This window comes from Zootoca vivipara, chromosome 1 (genome assembly GCF_965207765.1).
Source record: "Zootoca vivipara chromosome 1, rZooViv2.hap1.1, whole genome shotgun sequence".
Classification (NCBI taxonomy): domain Eukaryota; kingdom Metazoa; phylum Chordata; class Lepidosauria; order Squamata; family Lacertidae; genus Zootoca; species Zootoca vivipara.
In genome coordinates this window covers 129,186,662-129,209,737 of record NC_142582.1, presented here as the reverse complement: position 1 = coordinate 129,209,737, position 23,076 = coordinate 129,186,662, and the positions used below count along the sequence as shown (strand labels likewise).

General features: G+C 47.4%; 1 protein-coding gene across 3 annotated transcripts in view; it reads left to right on the top strand.

The window, feature by feature from the left end:
- The window catches only part of ARMH4 (armadillo like helical domain containing 4), a 43,713-nt gene extending 39,310 nt beyond the window's left edge, over positions 1-4,403 (top strand). For all 3 annotated transcript variants that reach the window (XM_035103176.3, XM_088674566.1, XM_088674571.1), the window contains exon 8: positions 824-4,403. In XM_035103176.3, the coding sequence (XP_034959067.2) occupies positions 824-892 (69 nt within the window). In that variant the 3' untranslated portion in view covers positions 893-4,403. The remainder of the gene's footprint in view (positions 1-823) is intronic.
- The last annotated feature ends 18,673 nt before the right edge of the window (positions 4,404-23,076 follow it).

The window sequence follows — 23,076 nt, the reverse complement described above, 5'->3', positions numbered from 1 at the left end:
CGGAAATGAGCGCCGAGCTTGCACTGTATTTCCAGAAGTGGCTGTTAGGCTGTGCAAAAGCTCAGATACGATGTGGAAATCCACAGCTAGGGGATAAACAGCCTTGGTCGGCTTCTTCAAGTGCCATAGGTGCCAACTCCCTGGGGCCCTAGGTGCCCGAGCACCCGCAAAATTCCCCATGAAGGAACCAGGAACCCACAAATTTCATTGCCAGGGCCATGCACGCTGCATGGCAGCCAAGTCACGGGACCAAGCTGAGACTCCTGCTTCAGGTTTCATCAGAGATCTCCCCGACGGACCAAAGGCCATCTTCTTTGGCACTCCAGCAGTCCTGACCAATCCCCAGCCCAGTTTCTCACGCACCCACCCCTTTTAAACGTGCCAACGTACCAGGCAGGGAGCTTGGAAGGGAGTGGAACAAGCAAATGAAAGAAGGTCTCCACCTCCATCATTCTGCCCGGACACTGAGGTCCAGCACCGAGGGCCTTCTGGTGGTTCCCTCATTGCGAGAAGCCAAGTTGCAGGGAACTAGGCAGAGGGCCTTCTCGGTGGTGGCGCCTGCCCTGTGGAACGCCCTCCCAACAGATGTCAAAAAGGAAAACAACTACCAGACTTTTAGAAGACATCTGAAGGCAGCCCTGTTCAGGGAGGCTTTTAATGTTTAATAGATTATTGTGTTTTATTCTTCTGTTGGAAGCCGCCCAGAGTGGCTGGGGAGACCCGGCCAGATGGGCGGGGTATAAATATTAAATTGTTGTTGTTGTTGTTATTATTATTATTCCTTGTCACTGATCTCTCCCCTCCCCCTCTCTTCCCACCACAGCAGAGAGAATTCAACAGCATGCAAGACCGAGTGATGCTTCTAGCGGACAGCTCTGAAGACGAATTCTGAACCAGGCTGCAGCGCCTCGTTTCCTGCCCTTCCGTGACTTTTATTTCCTTTCCCCTCCCCTCTATTTCCCTTCTTTCTTGTTGCCAAGGGAGGTGGGCAAGCGTTTCTGCTGCACCACCATGGAGGCCGGCCACCTTCCTCTCGCTCACGGGGCAGCGGTGCTTTTACACAACCTGCCCCTAGAAGAGGAAAACACACACACACACACCGATAACAGCATGCTGCAGCCCCAGTGTAAGACACAAATATTATTATTTTTGAAATATATGTATCTCTGTACGGTCACGCACGTTCATTTTCCACGCACGGCACGCCGTTCTGAATGCCCAGCGGGCAAAGGCGTGGGACCCAAAAGACAATGACATTTGTTGGGTGTTTAGTTTTTATTCCATCTGCTGGCAGTCGTGCCGCTGTCCTTCTGGTGCGAGTCCCTGGGGGGGGGGGCAGGCTTCAGCCCAGATAACTCCTGTCTCCCTCTCTCGCTGGGGAGCGACTTCTGAATACGTTGCGTTACCTGAGCTGGAGTTCGCAGTTTCCAAAATTAGCTGCTCTGTTTAATTGATGAAGTGCCGCCCCGAAGCAGATTCCCCTCCCCCCATTGGCCAGGTAGAGTACAAAACAGTAATATGTAGATTAAGATACACCGAAGGCCCAAACTAGACATTTATGTGGGAGACGAATGAAGCCCCCCCCCCACTTTTGTAAAGCGCAAAGCAGTTTCAGAGGCTGCAGTTAGGAGATAGGGAAACAGCTGACTCTCCAGGGTTTCAAATGGGTGGTTTTCCCCAACCCAGAACCTGTGTTGAACCTGGGATCTATTGCGGGCAAAGCAGATTCTTGGCCACAGATCCCTTAGAAAATAAAGATAAGGTTCTAGTCCTCATGGATCTGAACAAAGGACTGATCAATATTGCCTCCACTGGCTGGCAGCAGGTCTTGAACCTGGGACTTCCTGCTCTGCCACTGAGCTACACTCCTTCCCCAAAACTGGCAAGCTGGGAGCAGAGAATGGCGGGGGGAGTAGCCTTGCTTAACCCATTTCCTTTCCGCTGGTTTTTTCCCCTTCCCTCCCTCCAGCTGCTTTTTCACCCGTGGAGGAAAAGATACAGGACCCCTGCATCTTTTTCCTTGGCTAGGGAAAAAGAGGTGGGGTGTGTGTGATGACGGTTTTGAGTGGACAAACGGGAGGAAGGGGAAGGGTCAAGCATCCCCTCCGCCGTTTGAACGGGCGGCCTCCTACTGCCCTTCGGGAGGGACTTATTGTGCTTCCAACGTATCGTAAGGTTTCGCCTTCTAAGCATGCCAGCCTACATTGCAGAGCTGCTTATTTTAAGAGACAGACAACCCATTGCTACGTGGGATTTTTCCAAGGCTTTTTTCCCCAGCTCAGTTCCGGCACCTCTCAGGTGGGCGCCATCGCCATTATAAGAGAACAAGGGAGGCATTGGCGGTGAGTTCCAGTGCCTCTTTTTCTAGAGAAATAGCGCTGGGGTTTTCCTCCCGTTGTGAATAGCAAGCGCCTGGGGGGCTGGGGTCCCTTTGTGCGCCCCCCCATGCTCCCAGTACATCAAGGCGCTCCCCTTGCCAGGTGTTTAGTTTCCTTTAACCATGACAGCAGCGTGGTGTCAAAGTGCACGGCAAACGCCACGTCTCTCGCTTGGCCCTGAGGTCACAATCCTGATGATGACGGTGCTGGGATCAATGCTGTCATGGGACACACACACACACACACACACACACACACCGTTTCCCCTGCGGCGGATGCTTCTGGCAAGACGGCCCAACTCATTACAGGTATGCCCCATCCCTTCTTGCCGCCCGTCGGCCTGGGAACGGCTGGCCAAAGGCTTCTGCTTCTGCGACCCGTCACCTGCAGTCATGTAGTGTCAAATTCAGAGGCGCAGGGTTCCCTTCGTGATAGTCACAGCCGCTCACCCCTTCTGAGATTATGCAACCTTCTAAGAGTATACAGTGGACACTCGGGTTGCGGACGTGATCCGTGTGGGAGGCACGTTCGTAACCCACAGCGCCGCATCTGCGCACGCGCAGGTTGCAATCCGGTGCTCCTGCGCATGCGCAAAGTGCGATCTAGCACTTCTGCACATGCGTGAGCGCCGAATCCTGGAAGTAACCAGTTCCGGGACTTCCGAGTTCACCGCCGTGCGCAACCTGAAGCGGCCGTAACCCAAGGTATGACTGTACAATAATATTATAATGATAGAAGAATAAGAATAAATAGAGATGCATTGTAGCGATCAATGCCGATCTCCCTTGTGTTGCCTTTCAGCCAGATCTGCTATTTTCTTTGCACGTAAATATTTTGGACGGCTCCAAGGATACCTTCCGTTGGAGAGACTGGCGTTGCCTTTTCCGTGACGTTCCGTTCCACATAGCAGGATTCCCAAGCGCGCAGTGCTGTTGTTTTTCTTGAGCTGAAGCACCTTACATTTTCAGTGCTCCTAAATGCTTAGTTTTGCAGCATGCAGAATTATTCCTTCTTTGTCCTCCAGATGGACTACAACTCCCGTCAGCACAGCTGGAAGAAAGGGCACTAGGTTGGGGAACTCTTGTCTTCCTCAACTGGCAACTGCTCTTCAGTGTCTCAGGTAGAAGGAGAGAGGTCTTTCCCATCACCTGTTAGCCGGAGTCATTTAGCTGAAGGTGGTTAGAGCAGAATCAGCAGGCTGGCAGGCAGAGGAATGGCTTAGAAAGCTACCTTATGACCAGGATGACCCATCCAGCTCTGTAATGCCCACACTGACTGGCAGAGGCTCTTTGGGGTTTCCCTAGCCCTAGCTGGGACTTCGTGCACACAAAGCAGAAGCTCTACTGCTGAGCTGCGGCACTTCCTTTAAAATTAATAGTGAGAGTCTAGTCCTCAAGGTTCTGAAGGAAGGGCTGATTTAAACTGGAACGGAAGCTGCCTTATCCCGAATCAGATCATTGGCTTAGTATTGTCCACACTGACCTGCCAAAGATGCTCTGCCATTGAGCGGCAGTTTCTCCTGCACCTCAGATCACCTATGGTTTCCCAAACTTGGGTCTCCAGCTGTTTTTGGACTACAACTCCCATCATCCCTAACCACTGGATGATTGGAGTTGTAGTCCAAAAACAGCTGGAGTTTCCCAAGTTTGAGAAACCCTGATCTAGGAAATCAGTAATGCCCACTAATATCTGAACTGTCCCCTGGTCTGGAATGGGATGTCTCTGAATATTTTTTAATGTGGGGTTGGAAAGGCAAAACAAAAAAAGGAAGTTCATGGCAAATGTATATCCCAAGTAGACTTTACATTTGAATTATGCAATATGTACTGCAGCGGAGGAAGGATTGGACTAGCACAAGGAGGGAAGGGCTAGTTTCCGAGACCCATCACCATCGTGGAACCGCCTCAGGGCCTCGAGACATGTCACCTTTGCCCGTTTCCCCACCTTTGCGGCGGGGATTTTAGTGACCTACCTCACAGGGTTGTTGTGAGGGCAAACAATAAAGCTCGTCAAGCACTTGGCAAATGGAAAGTGCTTTCTAAGAGACGTGAAGCAGGGCGCCACAATAAATGGATTTAGGCGTCACTTGTGGAAATGGGCCTCCGAGGGCAACGTCGACTTGGAAGGCACAGATAAAGGAGGGCTATGTCACATGGTCTGGCTGCAGCCAGTTATGTGAACACAACCAAGCAGGAAGAGGGTGTGGGAGATTAACTAGGTGGTTTCTGGTCCTGGAAGTACTTCCATTCCTCTGACCAGGTGCTCTGGAAGCTTTCAAATGCAGGGCTAGGGAACCTGAATAAGATCAGTGTTTCCATAGCTGCCAAGTCTCCCGCTGAAAAATGCGGGATCAGCAGCGGCGCAACACCGGAAGTCGCTTCTACGCATGACATGCGTAGAAGCAACTTCCGGTGCTGCTCTGCCCGATTTCCGGTGTCCAGGCATGGGCAGAGTGGCACCCAAAATGGAGCCTCCCAGGCCGTGTACCACACCAGAGGCCAGGCCACCTGCGGGCACCCCACTGCCGCCAGCGCTAGCAGCAGAGGCAGCGCCACACGACGCAACAGCACCATGGCAAACACGACACGCGCATGCTTGGCGAATGGAGCGCCCAGCCCGCCTGCACCGAAAGGCTGCAGCGCCGGTGCAAGCGACAACCTCCAGGTTCCCACACCTTCCTTCCTTCCCGGCCAGAAGAAAGGCAGAGAGGTGGGGACTCTGCGACCAGGCCTCCTTCCTGCGCTCAAGCAAAGCCGCTCTCTTTCCTTCCCTCATAAATGCAGCCTGGGACTGGCGCGCAGGCTCATTTGGGAACTGCCCCCTGCCCTTTTCTTTTCTTTCCCAGGGGAGAAAGCAAAGGGCAACCCCTGCCCTGTCTACTCGGGACTCGTCCATGAATTCAGTCCCTGGCAGGTAGGAAATCCGGGGGGAATTTTTTTCCTATTCGGGATAACAGCGGGAAACGGATTAAAATCCGGGGGTTTCCCGTGAAAAACGGGAGACTTGGCAGCTATTTCCCATACTTGGGTCTCCAACTGTTTTTGGACTACAACTCCCATCATCCCTAGCTAGCAAGACCAGTGGTCAAAGATGATGGGGATTGTAGTCCAAAAGCAGCTAGAGACTCAGGTTTGGGAAACACTGCTCTAGAGATGTTGTTGGACTCCAAATCCCACCAGCCTCAACTGGCATGGCCACTGGGCAGCCAGGGATGATGGGAGTTGTAGTCCAACTAACATCTGAAGGGCAAAATGAGATTTCCTCATTTCTGTTGTGAAGAAAACCACCTGCTCCTCTTGAGCGATGTGGAAACGGTGACTCTCCAGATGGTGTTGGGCTCAGAAGAAGACACCAAGGAAAGCTTTTCTGAAAGTTTAATCGGAACCTCCTTTCTTGTAACTTGAAGCCATGGGTTTGAGTCCTACCCTCTGGAGCAGGAGAAAACAAGCTTGCTCCATCTTCCGTGTGACAGCCCTTGAGATATTTGAAGATGGCCATCCTATCTCCTCTCAGTTGCCTCCTTTCCAGGCTAAACAGACCCAGCTCCTTCAACCGTTCCTCATAAGGCTTCATCCAGACCAAGGATGGATAGCTGCTCCATCCTGCTAGATCATTCTCGTCCAGCTCATCCCTGCCCAGTGGCCATGCTCAGTGGGACAATGGGAGCTGGAATTGAACAGCCTTCAGTTTTCCCTTCCCTGTTAGAAAACGTGTTCCGCTTCTGGTTTGTGGGTTCCAGCATAGTTCCCTTACTGAGGGAGGGACATCTGAAAGGGCCCCCTTTAAAAAAATATTTTAAAATGTGCCTGGAGAGAAAGACGTCTCCTCATCCTGGCTTTTTCCTCCCCACCCCAGCTCACTAGGTTTTCACGCCTGCCTTGTCTCTGTCCCACAGGATGATGGACAGATTGGAAGCTGCTCCTGCTCCTCAGAGGCAAGGGCTTGCAATATGGAAAGAGCAGGAAGTCTCTGGAGAGGAAACCTCACTGGAGCCCAACTTGCTTTCTGCAAGATTCTCAAGGGGAACAAAAAAACAAAAGACAGCTGCGAGGAGGCGCAGGAGGAGTCAGTGGCCATAGGCTTTGTCTCTAGGCATTCGATTTTAAGGTTGCTTTTTCTTTAAAGGTAAACCAACCAACCCGGGTGAGGTCTACAAACACAGGGAAGAAGAAAAAGTTGCAATCAAGGCAGTTCTAAGGCCCAAACTAGCTTCCCCAGCTAGAATATTTGCTTATTTTGAGGTTGTATTCTGCTGTGGCGCTGTGGGTGGCGCTGTGGGTTAAACCACAGAGCCTAGGGCTCACAGATCAGAAGGTTGGTGGTTCGAATCCCCGCAATGGGGTGAGCTCCTGTTGCTCGGTCCCTGCTCCTGCCCACCTAGCAGTTCGAAAGCACATCAAGTGCAAGTAGATAAATAGGTACCACTCAGGCGGGAAGGTAAATGGCGTTTCCGTGTGCTGCTCTGGTTCGCCAGAAGTGGCTTAGTCATGCTGGCCACATGACCCAGAAGCTGTCTGCAGATAAATGCCGGCTCCCTCTGCCAGTAAAGCGAGATGAGCGCTGCAACCCCAGAGTTGTCCGCGGCTGGACCTAATGGTCAGGGGTCCCTTTACCTTTATTCTGCGACAACATGCCATTGACGCGATAATAGCGCGTTCGAGGTGGATTTCTACTGGACCGCCCAAACAGCATTTTGTGATGCTTCCCCAGAGTTATTGTATTATTTGCCATCTGGAGCGGCAACTCTTGCAAACAGTGCAGCAGAAGAGAGACAGACACCCACCCACACCATGAACATTTATAGGATCAGTTACAGGATTGCAGTGGGAGGTTATGACACATGCACTGATAGGAAACAAAGCGGGGTGTCCTTCCCCTCCCCGCCCCCCAAATGGTGCAGGTGCAAACAATCATAGAAGTGTAGCGTTGGAAGGGACCCCGAGGGTCATCCAGCCCAGCCCCCTGCAATGCAGGAATCCTTTGCCCTGCCTATTCTTGAATCTTTTGCTGCAGGCTTTCAAGCGAGTAAGTGGTTTATCTTTCTTACAGGGAATCAAGGCAGTCCTGCCCCCCCCCCCATCACTCTTTAAACACAACTGTTCACTGGCAAGACAGCCTTAATCAAATGAAGTGAGGCTGCTCATTTAGCTACATAAATCCCTCTGGCTCTGAGGGAGGCAGAAGAGATAAAGGGTTTGAGAATCCGATCGCGGGAGAGGATTGAATTCTTTGTAAAGGTGAAAAGGGCTGGCTGCTGGCCAAGGAAAGAGCGCAGAGGGAGAGAGAGAGACTGCAATGCAGGGAATCCAAAACCGAAGAAGTTCACTGATCAATGGAAGGCGGATGCTCGCTCTTTTCAAGGTGGCACGCCAAGAGCGCTGACGCCCAAGGGTGTAGGCACACTCCTTATCACTTCCAAAGCTTGCCAAGCCTCATTTGAGCAGTGACAACAGGAAGAGAGCAGAACTGGGCATCCTCTTGGTGCTGTGTTTCTTCACACACAAAACACAGTTATACTACGGAACTCCCTGCCACAAGAGGGAGTGACAGCCACCAACTTGGATGGCTTCAAAAAAGGATTTGACACATTCATGTAGGAGTCCTTTGGTGCTGCTTGCTAGTTTGCCAGAGGCATCTGAATGGCCCCCATGAGAACAGAATGTTTGACTGGGTGGCATGATCCAGCAGACTCTCCTTACAATGTTACGTTCTCATCAGTTTGTGGACTTATTTTTTTTAAAGTCCACATGAGGAAGTCCTCCTAATGTACATATCTCACTATGTACATTCGCATGGAAACCAAAATTCTTGTTTCCAAAGCTATTGTGCTACCAACCTTACTGTATGCTTGTGAAACATGGACCACTTATAAACACCACCTCCAACTCCTCGAAAGATTCCATCAACGGTGTCTCTGAAAATTTTTACACATCACTTGGGAAGACAGGCGAACTAATATCAATGTACTGGAAGAAGCAAAGGTCACCAGTGTCGAAGCAACGGTTCTTCAACATCAACTTCGTTGGACTGGTCATGTTGTGCGGATGCCTGATTATCATCTTCAAAAGCAACTACTCTATTCTGAATTTAAAAATGGAAAGCATAATGTTGGTGGTCAACAAAAGAGGTTTAAAGACTGTCTCAAGGCAAATCTTTAAAAATGTAGTATAAACACTGACAACTGGGAAACACTGGCCTACGAGCACTCCAGTTGGAGAACAGCCTTCACCAAAGGTGTCATGGACTTTGAAGACGCTCGAACTCGGGACGAGAGGGAGAAACAAGCTTACTTGGCTATGAGTGATTGCCAAAGAAGAAGACAAATCTCAATACTTTCTTTTAATATACACAATTTTCCTTGGAAATCTCCACTGTGAAGCCTGGAGAAGTGTGAATTTTCGAGGGACGGCTGCATTTTGATGCACGAATTAGTTTGGGAACTGGGGATTAGGTGGGTTCAAATGAAAGCAAACTCTCCCACCTCTAGGTGAGGGTGAATAGGGCCCCCTTCGCAAGAGAATCTCTTTGGAGGGTGGTCTCCTTGCTACTCAGTTGCCGTTGCCGTTGATGATAGAGTCTTAAACCCCAGGAACACTTTTCCTGTGAACCTGCAAAATTGGGCTCTTACTGCAGCAATCTTTCTGAAACTGATGAGAGTGTTGCTGCTGCTGCAGTAGCAATAATCTACTGACTCAGAAAAGGGCAGTCTGTTATTTGCTGACATCTCCACCTGGCATTTCCTGATCTTGTAGAGTCTCGGTTTTGTCTCAGGATGGAAAAACGAAGCGCGGTAAGGTGACGCCTCGCCTCCGAAGGGAGAAACGAGCCTGCTTTATGTGTCAGGCGTTTTGACAACGGAGGCCCTTTGCTTCCGTCCAGCTCCTGGCTTTCACAGATGTCCCTAATGCCGGGTGTTCACCTGCTTGTAGATATTTCCTTGGACTGTGATGAGGATGCTTACAATAACAATATCCCCACTGAAGCACCGGGGTTGCACTCCAGAATGGCAAAATGCAGACTATTCGTGCTTTGCAGGAGGAGGGTTTCAGAAGCATTGCTAGACTTTAGGTTTTTGCAGCTAAAGTGGTGCAACCAATCCACTACAGAAAGACATAACAGACTTTTTGAAAATAGGGAAGAGATGGGGAAATGAACTGAAAAGTGTGGGATGAATGAATGATCAGCAGGGAGACATGTAAACACCATGCAAGCAAATCTCGACGAATGCTCTTTGTCGTATCAACTCCCCACAAACAAATTAGCAGGAATAATCCTATATAATAATGTCCATGTTGTCCCTGCGTCCAGATGTCCCGTGTGTCCCTGGGTCACTGCGCATGTGCCCCAGGGATACAGGGATTGGACAGCAGAGACTGCGCGCGCGCACTCTCCCCCCACTCTGCCTCCTCCAACCGCCGCTCCCGCCGGAGCGGCGGTTGGAGGAGGCGGGGGGGGGGAAGAGTGCGCGCGTCCTTCCTGTCGGCGGCTGGGGGAGAGGAAGGAAGGAGGAGAAAGCGCCGCTTTCTCCTCCTCCGTTCCTGTCCCCCTGCCGCCGACAGCAAGGACGGGTCCCAGGGTTCGGAGAAGCGCTGCGCAAGCGCTTCTCCGAACCCTGGGATGTCTGCTTCCTGTCGGCGGCTGCGGGAGAGGAACGGAGGAGGAGAAAGCAGCGCTTTCTCCTCCTCCGTTCCTGTCCCCCTGCCGCCGACAGCAAGGACGGGTCCCAGGGTTCGGAGAAGCGCTGCGCAAGCGCTTCTCCGAACCCTGGGATGTCTGCTTCCTGTCGGCGGCTGCGGGAGAGGAACGGAGAAGGAAAAAGCAGCGCTTTCTCCTCCTCCGTTCCTGTCCCCCTGCCGCCGACAGCAAGGACAGGTCCCAGGGTTCGGAGAAGCGCTGCGCAAGCGCTTCTCCGAACCCCAGGATTCTAGCGCCCGTTATTGAACGGGCTGAAAACCACTAGTCCGTGTATAATCCATTCTCCACGTAAACTTTGCACTGCTCTGGGGAACGCGAAGGAGGACCACACAGAGAGACAATCTAATCTATAACAGGTTATAACCCACAATTTATTGACTGTATTTACTTAACGGATTTATGCTCTGCCTTTCAACAAGTTCCCAAGGTTGATTCGTTTGCGGGGAGGCTGTAAAACATTGTGAAAAACTAGTGTCGCCCCACGCATTTCCAGGACACTTTCCTTATTGCAAAAAGTCTGATTTTTTTGGGGGGGGGGACGGACGGACGGACATATTTGTTGTGCAAAATCAATTTAACATAAGAACATAAGGAGAGTTCTGCTGGATCAGGCCAAGCTAGCATGAACCTTCTGGCAGAAGGGGAGATCTTGCTATAGGGTGGCAATGACCAGGGCCGGAATAATCCTGGTCAGGCCACGCAGGAGAGCAAGAAGAACTCCATTTTGTATATTCAATTCTAAATCTCTCTGCCTCTGATAGAAAGCAAACGGGCACAGCATGTTTGCACATCTAATGCAAAGATCTAACCACACACAGCACTTCTAAGAAATTCTAGCATAAACCACAAGAGCAAGAGGATGCAGCCCACCGCAAATTCTAAGTAGAGCACAACCACAATTGTGCCTGTAAAATTCCACATAGACACGTGTATGAAGGTACCAGGTACATAACGCCACCTAGTAGAGTTGGGCGGGTGACTTTGCATCTTGGGGTGCTCTCTCTTGATTGGTTGATGAAGTACTGCAGAAAGGCTGATCTTCACTTCACTCTGTCAAAAAGGTATAAAAGCACTCTGTGTATGCCCATGGGTCGGGCAGAATGAGAAACTCATTCTCACTGCCACCATTTATTGCAATAAATGTTTTAATAAATCTGTTTTATAATATGTACAACTGCCTGAGATTTCGTCTGGTCAATTTGGGAAGCCAATCATCCATATTACATTTCTGGTGTCCTAACATTTCTTCTTTTAAAGCTGGGTGGGGGGGGGGTGTTTTCCAGCCTGGGGGCTTCTTTCCTAGTGGGCAGCTTTCTTAGGGCAACATGCCAATGGTGGGTGGGGCATCTAATAATAGTAGTAGTAGTAGTAATGATAATGATAATCATAATAATATACTTACAATAATCTCTAAGCAGTGTACAAGTGGCTTAATACAACAACAACAACAAAATCAAACCAGCAGTTAAAACTATAAAATCAAAATTTAGTTAAAATGCCTGCAAGATTTTTTGTTTTAAGTCTTCGGCAGCTGACAGAAGTTCAACAGGTAGTGACTCTTACCTTTGCATAGTAGGCTACAATTCAAAGTGTTGGTGCTGACCTTTAAAGCCTAAACGGCCTTGGTCCAGTATACGTACCTGAAGGAGCGTCTCCACCCCCACCGTTCTGCCTGGACACTGAGGTCCAGCTCTGAGAAGTGAAGTTACAGGGAACCAGGCAGAGGGCCTTCTCGGTAGTGGCACCTGCTCTGTGGAAAGCCCTCCCATCAGATGACAAAGAGAAAAACAACTACCAGACTTTTAGAAGACATCTGAAGGCAGCCCTGTTTAGGGAAGCTTTTAATATTTAATAGATTATGTTAATATTCTGTTGGAAGCCGTCCAGAGTGGCTGGGGAAACCTAGCCAGATGGGCGGGGTACAAATAAATTATTATTATTATTATTATTATTATTATTATTATTATTATTATTATTATAGCCTAGCCATGCAAAAGTCAGGGGTTTCTACTTACACCTCTCTCCATCCAAGCATTCAAGAGGCATTGTTCATAGAATCATAGAATTGTCGAGCTGGAAGGTACAATGCAAAAATCTCATCTAAAACGAAAGCATTCATGACAGATGGCCATCCAACTTCTGCTTAAAAACCTCCAAGGAAGGCAAGCAAAAAACCAGAGGGGTGGGGCTTGGGTTTCCCCCCTCATCCCCAGGCAGCCAGGTAAAAAGAGGGCTGGTGGGTCATATTTATCCTGTGGGGACTGAGGCTCACTGGACATTAAATGATGCCTGAGTGACGGATGACTCTCCCAAAGCGAATAAATAGCAAGGCATTTCTTTGGGGGCAAAATTTACAAATTGCAGCCGCAAAACCAGCCAGGGCAGCAATGGGCTGTTCATCAACTCCCCCATTTTCCAAGGCAACCTGTCGCGCGTTCTGATAGATGGACAGAAGACGACTGATGCTATCGGCCCGTTTGCTGAGGCAGAGACACTGAGTTACCTTCCTGTCAGCTTTGCCGCCTCATTGTTCTGAGTGAGGAGGACATTGCCTCTAGCCAGCAGGTTTCTTCAGCGGGTACCAAGCTCAGAGACCTGGCAATTAGAGGATGCGCTTGGCTCTGTCAAACACGGGTGGGTGTCTTAGATCAGGCATCCCCAAACTGCAGCCCTCCAGATGCTTTGGCCTACAACTCCCATGATCCCTAGCTAACAGGACCAGTGGTCAGGGACGATGGGAATTGTAGTCCAAAACATCTGAAGGGCTGAAGTTTGGGGATGCCTGCTGCCAGTCAGTGCAGGGGATATTGAGCCAGCTGGATTATCATTTGTAGTAGCAATAATCATGCTCCCTCTCGGGAGAAAAGCAATGACAAACCTAGACAGCTTCTTAAAAAGCAGAGACATTACCTTGCCTACAAAGGTCCGTATAGTTAAAGCTATGGTTTTCCCAGTAGTGATGTATGGAAGTGAGAGCTCGACCATAAAGAAGGCTGATCACCGAAGAATGGATGCTTTTGAATTATGGTGTTGGAGGAGACTCTTGACAGTTAAAGCAAATGACAGTTGCGGGAATAGTGCCCTAGAAATTGTAGGTACAATACTCGAAATACACGCGAGAAGGGTTGAGCAAGGGAAGTTTGGAACGCGAAGGTTGAGCTTGCAAGAGGAAGGAGGGAAAGATAAGAAAGTTGCTGTGCCTTGTGATTAAACCAGTAGAAACTAGGAGAAGAAAGTGCTGCCATTTTGGTACATAACTGCCCCTTTAAATAATAATATTGTAATAATATATATATAAGGTAAAGGTAAAGGTAAAGGGACCCCTGACCATTAGGTCCAGTTGTGACCGACTCTGGGGCTGCGCGCTCATCTCGCATTATTGGCCGAGGGAGCCGGCGTATAGCTTCCAGGTCATGTGGCCAGCATGACAAAGCCGCTTCTGGCGAACCAGAGCAGCACAGAGCTCACCCCGTCACAGGGATTCGAACCGCCGACCTTCTGATCAGCAAGCCCTAGGTTTAGTGGCTTAACCCACAGCGCCACCTGGGCCCCCTATATATATATATATATATATATATATATATATATATATATATTCACACACACACACACACACACACACACACACACACACACCATCTTGCTGTGTTTTCCCAGCCACTCTGGGCACCTTACAACGCAACAAAGCATCAAACATTACAAAATGACAACAACTACTATAATAACAACAATAATAGCAATAATAAACAGTTTACACTTATACTGAAATTAAAATAACCGCCACAACTAAACATTTAAGCAACATCAACCTGAGAAAAACAAAACATGAACCAAACAAAACAGGAACCTCCTTTTGCTTGTAAGTATATATATATATATATATATATATATATATATATATATATATATACTCTGTGTGTGTGTGTGTGTATGTGTGTGTGTGCTGGTGTGTTCCCCCCCCATATTTGCATACCCTCCAACATTTCTCTGATGAAAATAGGGGCATCCAGAATAATAATAATAATAATAATAATAATACCCCACCCATCTGACTGGGTTGCCCCAGCCACTCTGGGTGGCTTCCAACATATATAAAAACATAATAAAACATTAAACTTTTCAAAACTTCCCTATCCAGGGCTGCCTTCAGGTGTCTTCTAAAGTTTGCATGGTTACTTATCTCCTGGGTGTGTGTGTGTGTGTGTGTGTGATAACTCCATACCCTCGAACATTTCTCTGATGAAAATAGGGACATCCTGGGGGAAAGTGGGACATTCCCAGATCAAATTCGAACCTGGGATGCCTTGGGTGGGTGTGTCTGTATTTGATGTGCCCCCTCTCAGCTCCTTGCTGGTTAAGATGCTCTGGCAACATCCTGTTTGACCAGGGCCGGCCCAAGACATTTTGGCGCCTGAGGCGAACCATAAAATGGCGTCCCTTCCCTTCCCGCCAGGGAAGAAGGGGTGAGTGAAGATCTACATTGGGAACAAGGCAGGGAATAACAATCTACATCGGGATCTGCTGTCCTTGTGGATCCTTCCGCCTGAGGTGATCTTCTCACCTTGCCTCATGGCCCTGCCTTCGACTGACAATTGCTTTGTGGGTCCCTTTGGCATCCAATCTGAATCCAGAGGGTATTGGGTATTGAACCCCAATATTTCCCCAACAATAGGCTCTACCTTGAAATGTGGCAACTGCCAGGAACTCTGGACGTAAATTCCACACAAAATATATTGTTTTGTTTTATCTCACTTGTTTGATAAACTCAGAGGCTGTGAAAAGTAATGAGGATGAACATTGGAATGATTTATGGGAACTATCACGAAAATTATGAAAGCAGTAGAAGTATGAGATGATCAGACCCCCCCAGACCTCAGAACATGGCGAGAGACCTCCATTTTTTAAAAATAATTTGGCATAATATTTGGACTGTTTGATTACTGAATAATATGTATAATCTGGAATATTTAATATGGTTTGATTGGATTGTTAAAGTGGAAAATTTAATAAATAGTATTTTTTTTAAACTGCCTATATTCCTATGACCAGCACTGTGCCAATTATTCTTGTTCAAACTGCTATTATTCTTTTACTTATGCTGTACTGCCACCTTTTTATCACGTTGTCCCGACTTTAACGGGTTTCCTTTTATGTCCTTACGCAGCCAACTAAGTTCTCACATCTATTTTGTCCCTTTTTCTTTGTGCCTCAATAAACCGTTTAATCGGTCCAAGGTATAGCCGCGGGTCCGTTTGTGGTCCTTGCCCCCGGGTTCAAGCCTTATCCGCTGGGATGCACCTGTGAGTCTAGATTTGCAAAAAAAGAGAACACCCCACTTGCTTTTTCCTTTGTGGCGGCACATTCAAAGCGCTTGTTTCTTGGCTTAACAATTACCTCCATCTTTTCACAATCGTGCGCAGAGGCCAGGAGAGCTTTCGGCAAAAAAGACATTTGAAGCCTTATTCCTCCCTTCTCAACCAAAGCGCTGCTCAAAAGGGAAACGGCGACCGCAGAGCACATCCCCTGCATTGGACCCCTGTGGAATCTGGAAGAGAAGAAAAGCCAAGAAAATTACAGCGGCAAGTGGGAGACCTTATTTTAAAAGAGGAGATCAGAGAGATGGTAGTAGCAATGTCAGACCAAGACTTGTTACAGGTAGTTAGCCGTTTTAGTCTGAGTCGAAGCAAAATAAAAAAATTCCTTCAGTAGCACCTTAAAGACCAACTAAGTTTTTATTTTGGTATGAGCTTTCGTGTGCATGCACACTTCGTCAGATACACTTGAAACAGAAGCAACCAGACCCTTATATATATTCAGAGGGTGGGTGGGGGGTGATGGGAATGGGTGATGGGCTGTAAGAGTGGTAAACCTGTTGATGGCTGTTAACGACTGCTGATTACTGCAATAGGTCCTGCGAGACTTGGCCTGAAATCCCCACTCAGCTCAGTGTTGCCAAAATCAGGAAGAAGACCAAAATTTTGATAAGGAATGGGGGCAATCTATAATTGACCTTAAAAACCATTGGAAACAGTTAAAATTGTTCGTAGGATTTGAATAACACTTGTAGTTTAACGGTGAGTTTTGGATATAACGGAGATGTAAAAGATTCGGATTATTGTAAAAGACGCAGGAGGAAATGATTAATAATAGGACCCACAAAGGGGAGGAGGGAAGTCTAGGAGATTCGTTGGAATCTTGCTTTTATGTTGTATGTTTGTGATTGTAAAGTTTTAATTTGAAAAACCAAATAAAAATGTATTTATTTTTTTATAAAAAATAATGCAGCTCAGTGTTATCTAGGGAGGACTCCAAATACGCACAGTATTAAATCCCCTTCATGGATCAATGCCTTGTCGTGGCGAAGGGGCTTGAATAACTCGGAGAAGCTATGAGCTATGCCATGCAGGGCCACCCAAGATGGACAGGTCATAGTGGAGAGTTTTGACTAAACGTGATCCACCTGGAGAAGGAACTGGCAAGCCACTCCAGTATCCCTGCCAAGAAAACTCCATGGACAAAGACAACAGGCATATAAAAGTTATGACGCTGGAAGATGAGCCCCTCAGGTCGGAAGGCGTCCAACATGCTACTGAGGAAGAGCGGAGGACAAGTACAAGTAGATTCAGAGCTGATGAAGCGGCTGGGCCAAAGCCGAAAGGACGCTCAGTTGCGGATATGCCTGGAAGCGAAAGGAAAGTCCGATGCTGTAAAGAAAAATATTGCATAGGAACCTGGAATGTAAGAACCATGGATGGAGGTAAGCTGGATGTGGTCAAAAATGAGATGACAAGAATAAATATCGACATCCTGGGCATCAGTGAACTAAAATGGAAGGGAATGGGCGAATTCAGTTCGGGTGACTATCATATCTACTACTGTGGGCAAGAATCCTGTAGAAGAAATGGAGTGGCCCTCATAGTCAACAAAAGAGTGGCAAAAGCTGTAATGGGATGCAATCTCAAAAATGACAGAATGATCTCGATACGAATCCAAGGCAGACCTTTTAACATCACAGTAATCCAAGTTTATGCACCAACTACCGGTGCTGAAGAAAGTGAAATTGACCAATTCTATGAAGACCTACAACACCTTCTAGAAATGACACCAAAGAAGGATGTTCTTCTCATTACAGGGGATTGGAATGCTAAAGTAGGGAATCAAGAGATAAAAGGAATAACTGGCAAGTTTGGCCTTGGAGTTCAAAATGAAGCAGGGCAAAGGCTAATAGAGTTCTGTCAAGAGAACAAGCTGGTCATCACAAACACTCTCTTCCAACAACACAAGAGACGACTACACATGGATATCACCAAATGGGCAGCATCGAAATCAGATTGATTATATTCTCTGCAGCCAAAGATGGAGAAGCTCTATACAGTCAGCAAAAACAAGACCTGGAGCTGACTGTAACTCAGATCATCAGCTTCTTATAGCAAAATTCCAGCTTAAACTGAAGAAAGTAGGAAAAACCACTGGGCCAGTAAGATACAATCTGAATCAAATCCCTTATGAATACACAGTGGAAGTGAGGAACAGGTTTAAGGATTTAGATTTGGTGGACAGAGTGCCTGAAGAACTATGGATGGAGGCTCGTAACATTATACAGGAGGCAGCAACGAAAACCATCCCAAGGAAAAGGAAATGCAAGAAAGCAAAATGGCTGTCCAACGAGGCCTTACAAATAGCGGAGGAGAGGAGGCAAGCAAAATGCAAGGGAGATAGGGAAAGATACAGGAAACTGAATGCAGATTTCCAAAAAGCAGCAAGGAGAGACAAGAGGGTCTTCTTAAATGAGCAATGCAAAGAAATAGAGGAAAACAATAGAATGGGGAAAACCAGAGATCTGTTCAAGAAAATTGGAGATATGAAAGGAACATTTCGTACAAAGATTACCATAATCAAGGACAAAAGTGGTAAGGACCTAACAGAAGCAGAAGACATCAAGAAGAGGTGGCAAGAATACACAGAGGAATTATACCAGAAAGATATGGAGGTCTCGTACACCCCAGGTAGTGTGGTTGCTGACCTTGAGCCAGACATCTTGGAGAGTGAAGTCAAATGGGCCTTAGAAAGCACTGCTAATAACAAGGCCAGTGGAAGTGATGATATTCCAGCTGAACTATTTAAAATTTTAAAAGATGATGCTGTTAAGGTGCTACACCCAATATGCCAGCAAGTTTGGAAAACTCAGCAATGGCCAGAGGATTGGAGAAGATCAGTCTACATCCCAATTCCAAAGAAGGGCAGTGCCAAAGAATGCTCCAACTACCGCACAATTGCGCTCATTTCACACGCTAGCAAGGTTATGCTCAAAATTCTACAAGGCAGGCTTAGGCAGTATGTGGACCGAGAACTCCCAGAAGTGCAAGCTGGATTTCGAAAGGGCAGAGGAACCAGAGACCAAATAGCAAACATGCGCTGGATTATGGAGAAAGCTAGAGAGTTCCAGAAAAACGTCTACTTCTGCTTCATTGACTATGCAAAAGCCTTTGACTGTGTCGACCACAGCAAACTATGGCAAGTTCTTAAAGAAATGGGAGTGCCTGATCACCTCATCTGTCTCCTGAGAAATCTCTATGTGGGACAAGAAGCTACAGTTAGAACTGGATATGGAACAACTGATTGGTTCAAAATTGGGAAAGGAGTACGACAAGGTTGTATATTGTCTCCCTGCTTATTTAACTTATATGCAGAATTCATCATGCGAAAGGCTGGACTAGATGAATCCCAAGCCGGAATTAAGATTGCCGGAAGAAATATCAACAACCTCAGATATGCAGATGACACAACCTTGATGGCAGAAAGTGAGGAGGAATTAAAGAACCTTTTAATGAGGGTGAAAGATGAAGCTCAACATCAAAAAAACCAAGATCATGGCCACTGGTCCCATCACCTCCTGGCAAACAGAAGGGGAAGAAATGGAGGCAGTGAGAGATTTTACTTTCTTGGGCTCCTTGATCACTGCAGATGGTGACAGCAGTCACGAAATTAAAAGACGCCTGCTTCTTGGGAGAAAAGCAATGACAAACCTAGACAGCATCTTAAAAAGCAGAGACATCACCTTGCCGACAAAGGTCCGTATAGTTAAAGCTATGGTTTTCCCAGTAGTGATGTATGGAAGTGAGAGCTGGACCATAAAGAAGGCTGATCGCCGAAGAATTGATGCTTTTGAATTATGGTGCTGGAGGAGACTCTTGAGAGTCCCATGGACTGCAAGAAGATCAAACCTATCCATTCTTAAGGAAATCAGCCCTGAGTGCTCCCTGAAAGGACAGATCGTGAAGCTGAGGCTCCAATACTTTGGCCACCTCATGAGAAGAGAAGAATCCTTGGAAAAGACCCTGATGTTGGGAAAGATTGAGGGCACTAGGAGAAGGGGACGACAGAGGACAAGATGGTTGGACAGTGTTCTCGAAGCTACGAACATGAGTTTGACCAAACTGCGGGAGGCAGTGCAAGACAGGAGTGCCTGGCGTGCTATGGTCCATGGGGTCACGAAGAGTCGGAAACGACTAAACGACTAAACAACAACAATTAAATGCCAATATGGTTTGCAAGTGACACAGCAGACTCTCAAAGCGTCCCTGTTTTCCAGAATTTACATTCCTGGATTTACAGAAGCCGTCCTGGTTTCTGATTTGGTCCCTGAATGTCCCGCTTTTCCTTAGGACGTCCCTATTTTCATCAGGGGGTATGGAGTTATGCGACACCCCTGGGAGAAGAGAAGTAACTATACAACCTTTAGAAGACTTTTGCAGGCAGTCCTGTAGGGAAGTTTTTAAAAGTTTCATGTTTTACTATGATATGCTGGATGGAAGCTGCTGAGAGCGGCAGGGGCAACCCAGATGGGCGGTGTACAAATAATATGACGATGACGACGATGACTTAGGATGTCCCTATTTTCATCGGAGAAATGTTGGAGGGTATGGGACAGCATGCAGCAAAATGTTTAACCCAGTGGTTCTTCCTCAATGGTTCATGCAAACCTCCGTTTAAACCTTCAAAGGCTGAGGACCACAATACCCCATGGACCTCCTCTCCCCGTATGAACCGACCCAGACCCTGCGAAAGTCATCTGAGGCCCTTCTTTGTGTACCTCCTCCGTGAGAGGTCCAGAGGGTGGCAACACAAGGTCGGGCCTTTTCTGTGGTGGCTCCTGGTTTGTAGAATGCTCTCCCAGGGGAGGCTCGCCTGGTGCCTTCCTTTAATATCTTCAGGCAAAAACATTCCTCTAGAACCAGGTTTTGAGCTAATGAAACCATTTTTTAATTAAAATGTGTTTGTGGGAGGGGGAGTTGTTTGTTTTCTTTTTTTCATTCTGTGTTTTCATTCCTTGAGCCCTGATCACTATGGGGTCACAAGAGAAGGAGAAATAATAAATTATTGTTGTTATTGTTATTGTTATTATTAATATTCAAGACCACATAACACCGGTCTTGAAAGATCTACATTGGCTCCCAGTACGTTTCCGAGCACTGTTCAAAGTGTTGGTGCTGACCTTTAAAGCCCTAAATGGCCTCTGTCCAGTATACCTAAAGGAGCATCTCCACCCCCATCATTCTGCCTGGACACTGAGGTCCAGTACCGAGGGCCTTCTGGCGGTTCCCTCGTTGCGAGAAGCCAAGTTGCAGGGAACCAGGCAGAGGGCCTTCTCAGTGGTGGCGCCCGCCCTGTGGAACGCCCTCCCACCAGATGTCAAAGAGAAAAACAGCTACCAGATTTTTAGAAGACATCTGAAGGCAGCCCTGTTTAGGGAGGCTTTTAATGTTTAATAGATTTTTTTATTTCATTTTTCTGTTGGAAGCCGCCCAGAGTGGCTGGGGAAACCCAGCCAGAAGGCGGGGTATAAATAAATAAATAAATAAATAAATAAATAAATAAATAAATAATAACAATTCAAATAATAATACAGTGGAACCTCGGTTTATGAACACCTCGGTTTACGAATTTTCGGTTTACGAATGCCGCGGACCCATCTGGAACGGATTAATCCACTTTCCATTACTTTCAATGGGAAAGTTCGCTTCAGTTTATGAACGCTTCAGTTTATGAACAGACTTCCGGAACCAATTACACCCATGCTTCGGGTTAAGTACGCTTCAGTTTGAGTACTCCGCGGACCTGTCCGGAACGGATTAATCCACTTTCCATTACTTTCAATGGGAAAGTTCGCTTCAGTTTATGAACACTTCAGTTTAAGTACTCCGCGGATCGTCTGGAACAGATTAATCCACTTTCCATTACTTTCAATGCGACAGTTCGCTTCAGTTTATGAACGCTTCAGTTTATGAACAGACTTCCGGAACCAATTGTGTTCATAAACCGAGGTACCACTGTAATAATTAGGTCTCTTTCTCCAGGAGAAGTAACCAGAGGACAGATTTCAGCACATCAATTACCCTTTGTAGGATGTGCCAAAGTGTCTGCAATTTATTAGGAATCTAATTTCGCCAGCTAGTTGATTCCGTTTCCCTCTGAGAGCTCCGGAAGCCTGCTGGGCCTGATCCAATGAATGCTGGCACGATGCTCAGCAACGTTGATGGAGAAGAAATCTAAAGAGGAAACCGGTGCCCAAATCAGAACCGCTTTCTCTGGCCCTTTCTCTGGAGGCTGTGTCTTAGAATCACAGAGCTATAGAGCTGGCAGGTGTGGGATGTGATAGATAGCAGTCAAGTACAGCATTCCTTGTTTTCCTAGAGTGGACAAGCAGGGGGATGTTTGGACCAGCCAGTCGGAACTTCCTGTTTCCTCCTGGACTGGGACATACTTCCTCTTGCATGCGACTAGAGGTGGGTGTGACCTTACCTGTGCAGGTAACAAAAGCACAAGACACACAGCCCTCCTCCCCTTCTCTTCCATCTTCCTTTTGTCCTGTGAACTGCTGGACTGCCAGTCTGCATTCACTGGGATTATTCCCCCATATGGGGTAGATCCACATGTACATATTTGTCACTAAGTCTGCCTTCAGGGATCCAACTGTGAACTGAATGTGTGAGTAAACTACTTTTATATACTTTACATAAGACTGTGCTGTGTTTATTTTTTTAAGAGGGATATAAGGGAACTCACCAGGTCATTAATATTGAGAGGCTTAAACAAGCCTGCAACCAGCTATCTGCTGTACATTTAAAAGGGGAACGTTTAAAACTCTGCTAAGTTATAGAACTTGCTAGCGCAAGTTAGGTAAAGGGACCCCTGACCATTTGGTCTAGTTGTGACTGACTCTAGGGTTGTGACGCTCATCTCACGTTATTGGCCGAGGGAGCTGGCGTACAGCTTCCAGGTCATGTGGCCAGCATGACAAAGCCGCTTCCGGCGAACCAGAGCAGCACACGGAAACGTTGTTTACCTTCCCGCTGTAGTGGTACCTATTTATCTACTTGCACTTTGACATGCTTTTGAACTGCTAGGTTGGCAGGAGCTGGGACCAAGCAACGGGAGCTCACCCCGTCGCGGGGATTCGAACCACCAACCTTCTGATCGGCAAGCCCTAGGCTCTGTGGTTTAACCCACAGTGCCACCCACGTTCCACAGCACCATGTGCATCCACCAGCGCAAGTTAGGAAGGATATTAATAAACAATATAACCTCTCCTGCCTACCTGAACATTCCCACAGCAGGGACCCCAAGTGTCATCTAGTCCAACCCCCCACAATGCGGGAGATTCTGACTCAATGTCAGGAAGAGCTATTTGACACTTGGAAAGCGGTGGGCTCTCTTTCCCTGGAGGTTTTAAGCAGAGGTCAGGTGGCCATCTGTCAATTATGCTTTAGCTGAGATTCCTGCATGGCAGCGGGGTTGGACTAGTAGTTGAACCCTGGTGGTCCCTTCCATGATTCTACGATTCTTTGACAAGACGGCCTTGAAGCCACTCAAAGCATTTTGAAGTCTGCTATTTGTGGGATTCACTGCGGGCAGAAGTCACTAGGTTCAATTCCTATTAAAGTGGGGGGGGATTAGATAAATTCATACATTTAAAGAAGATTGGATAATGTTTATTGAATAT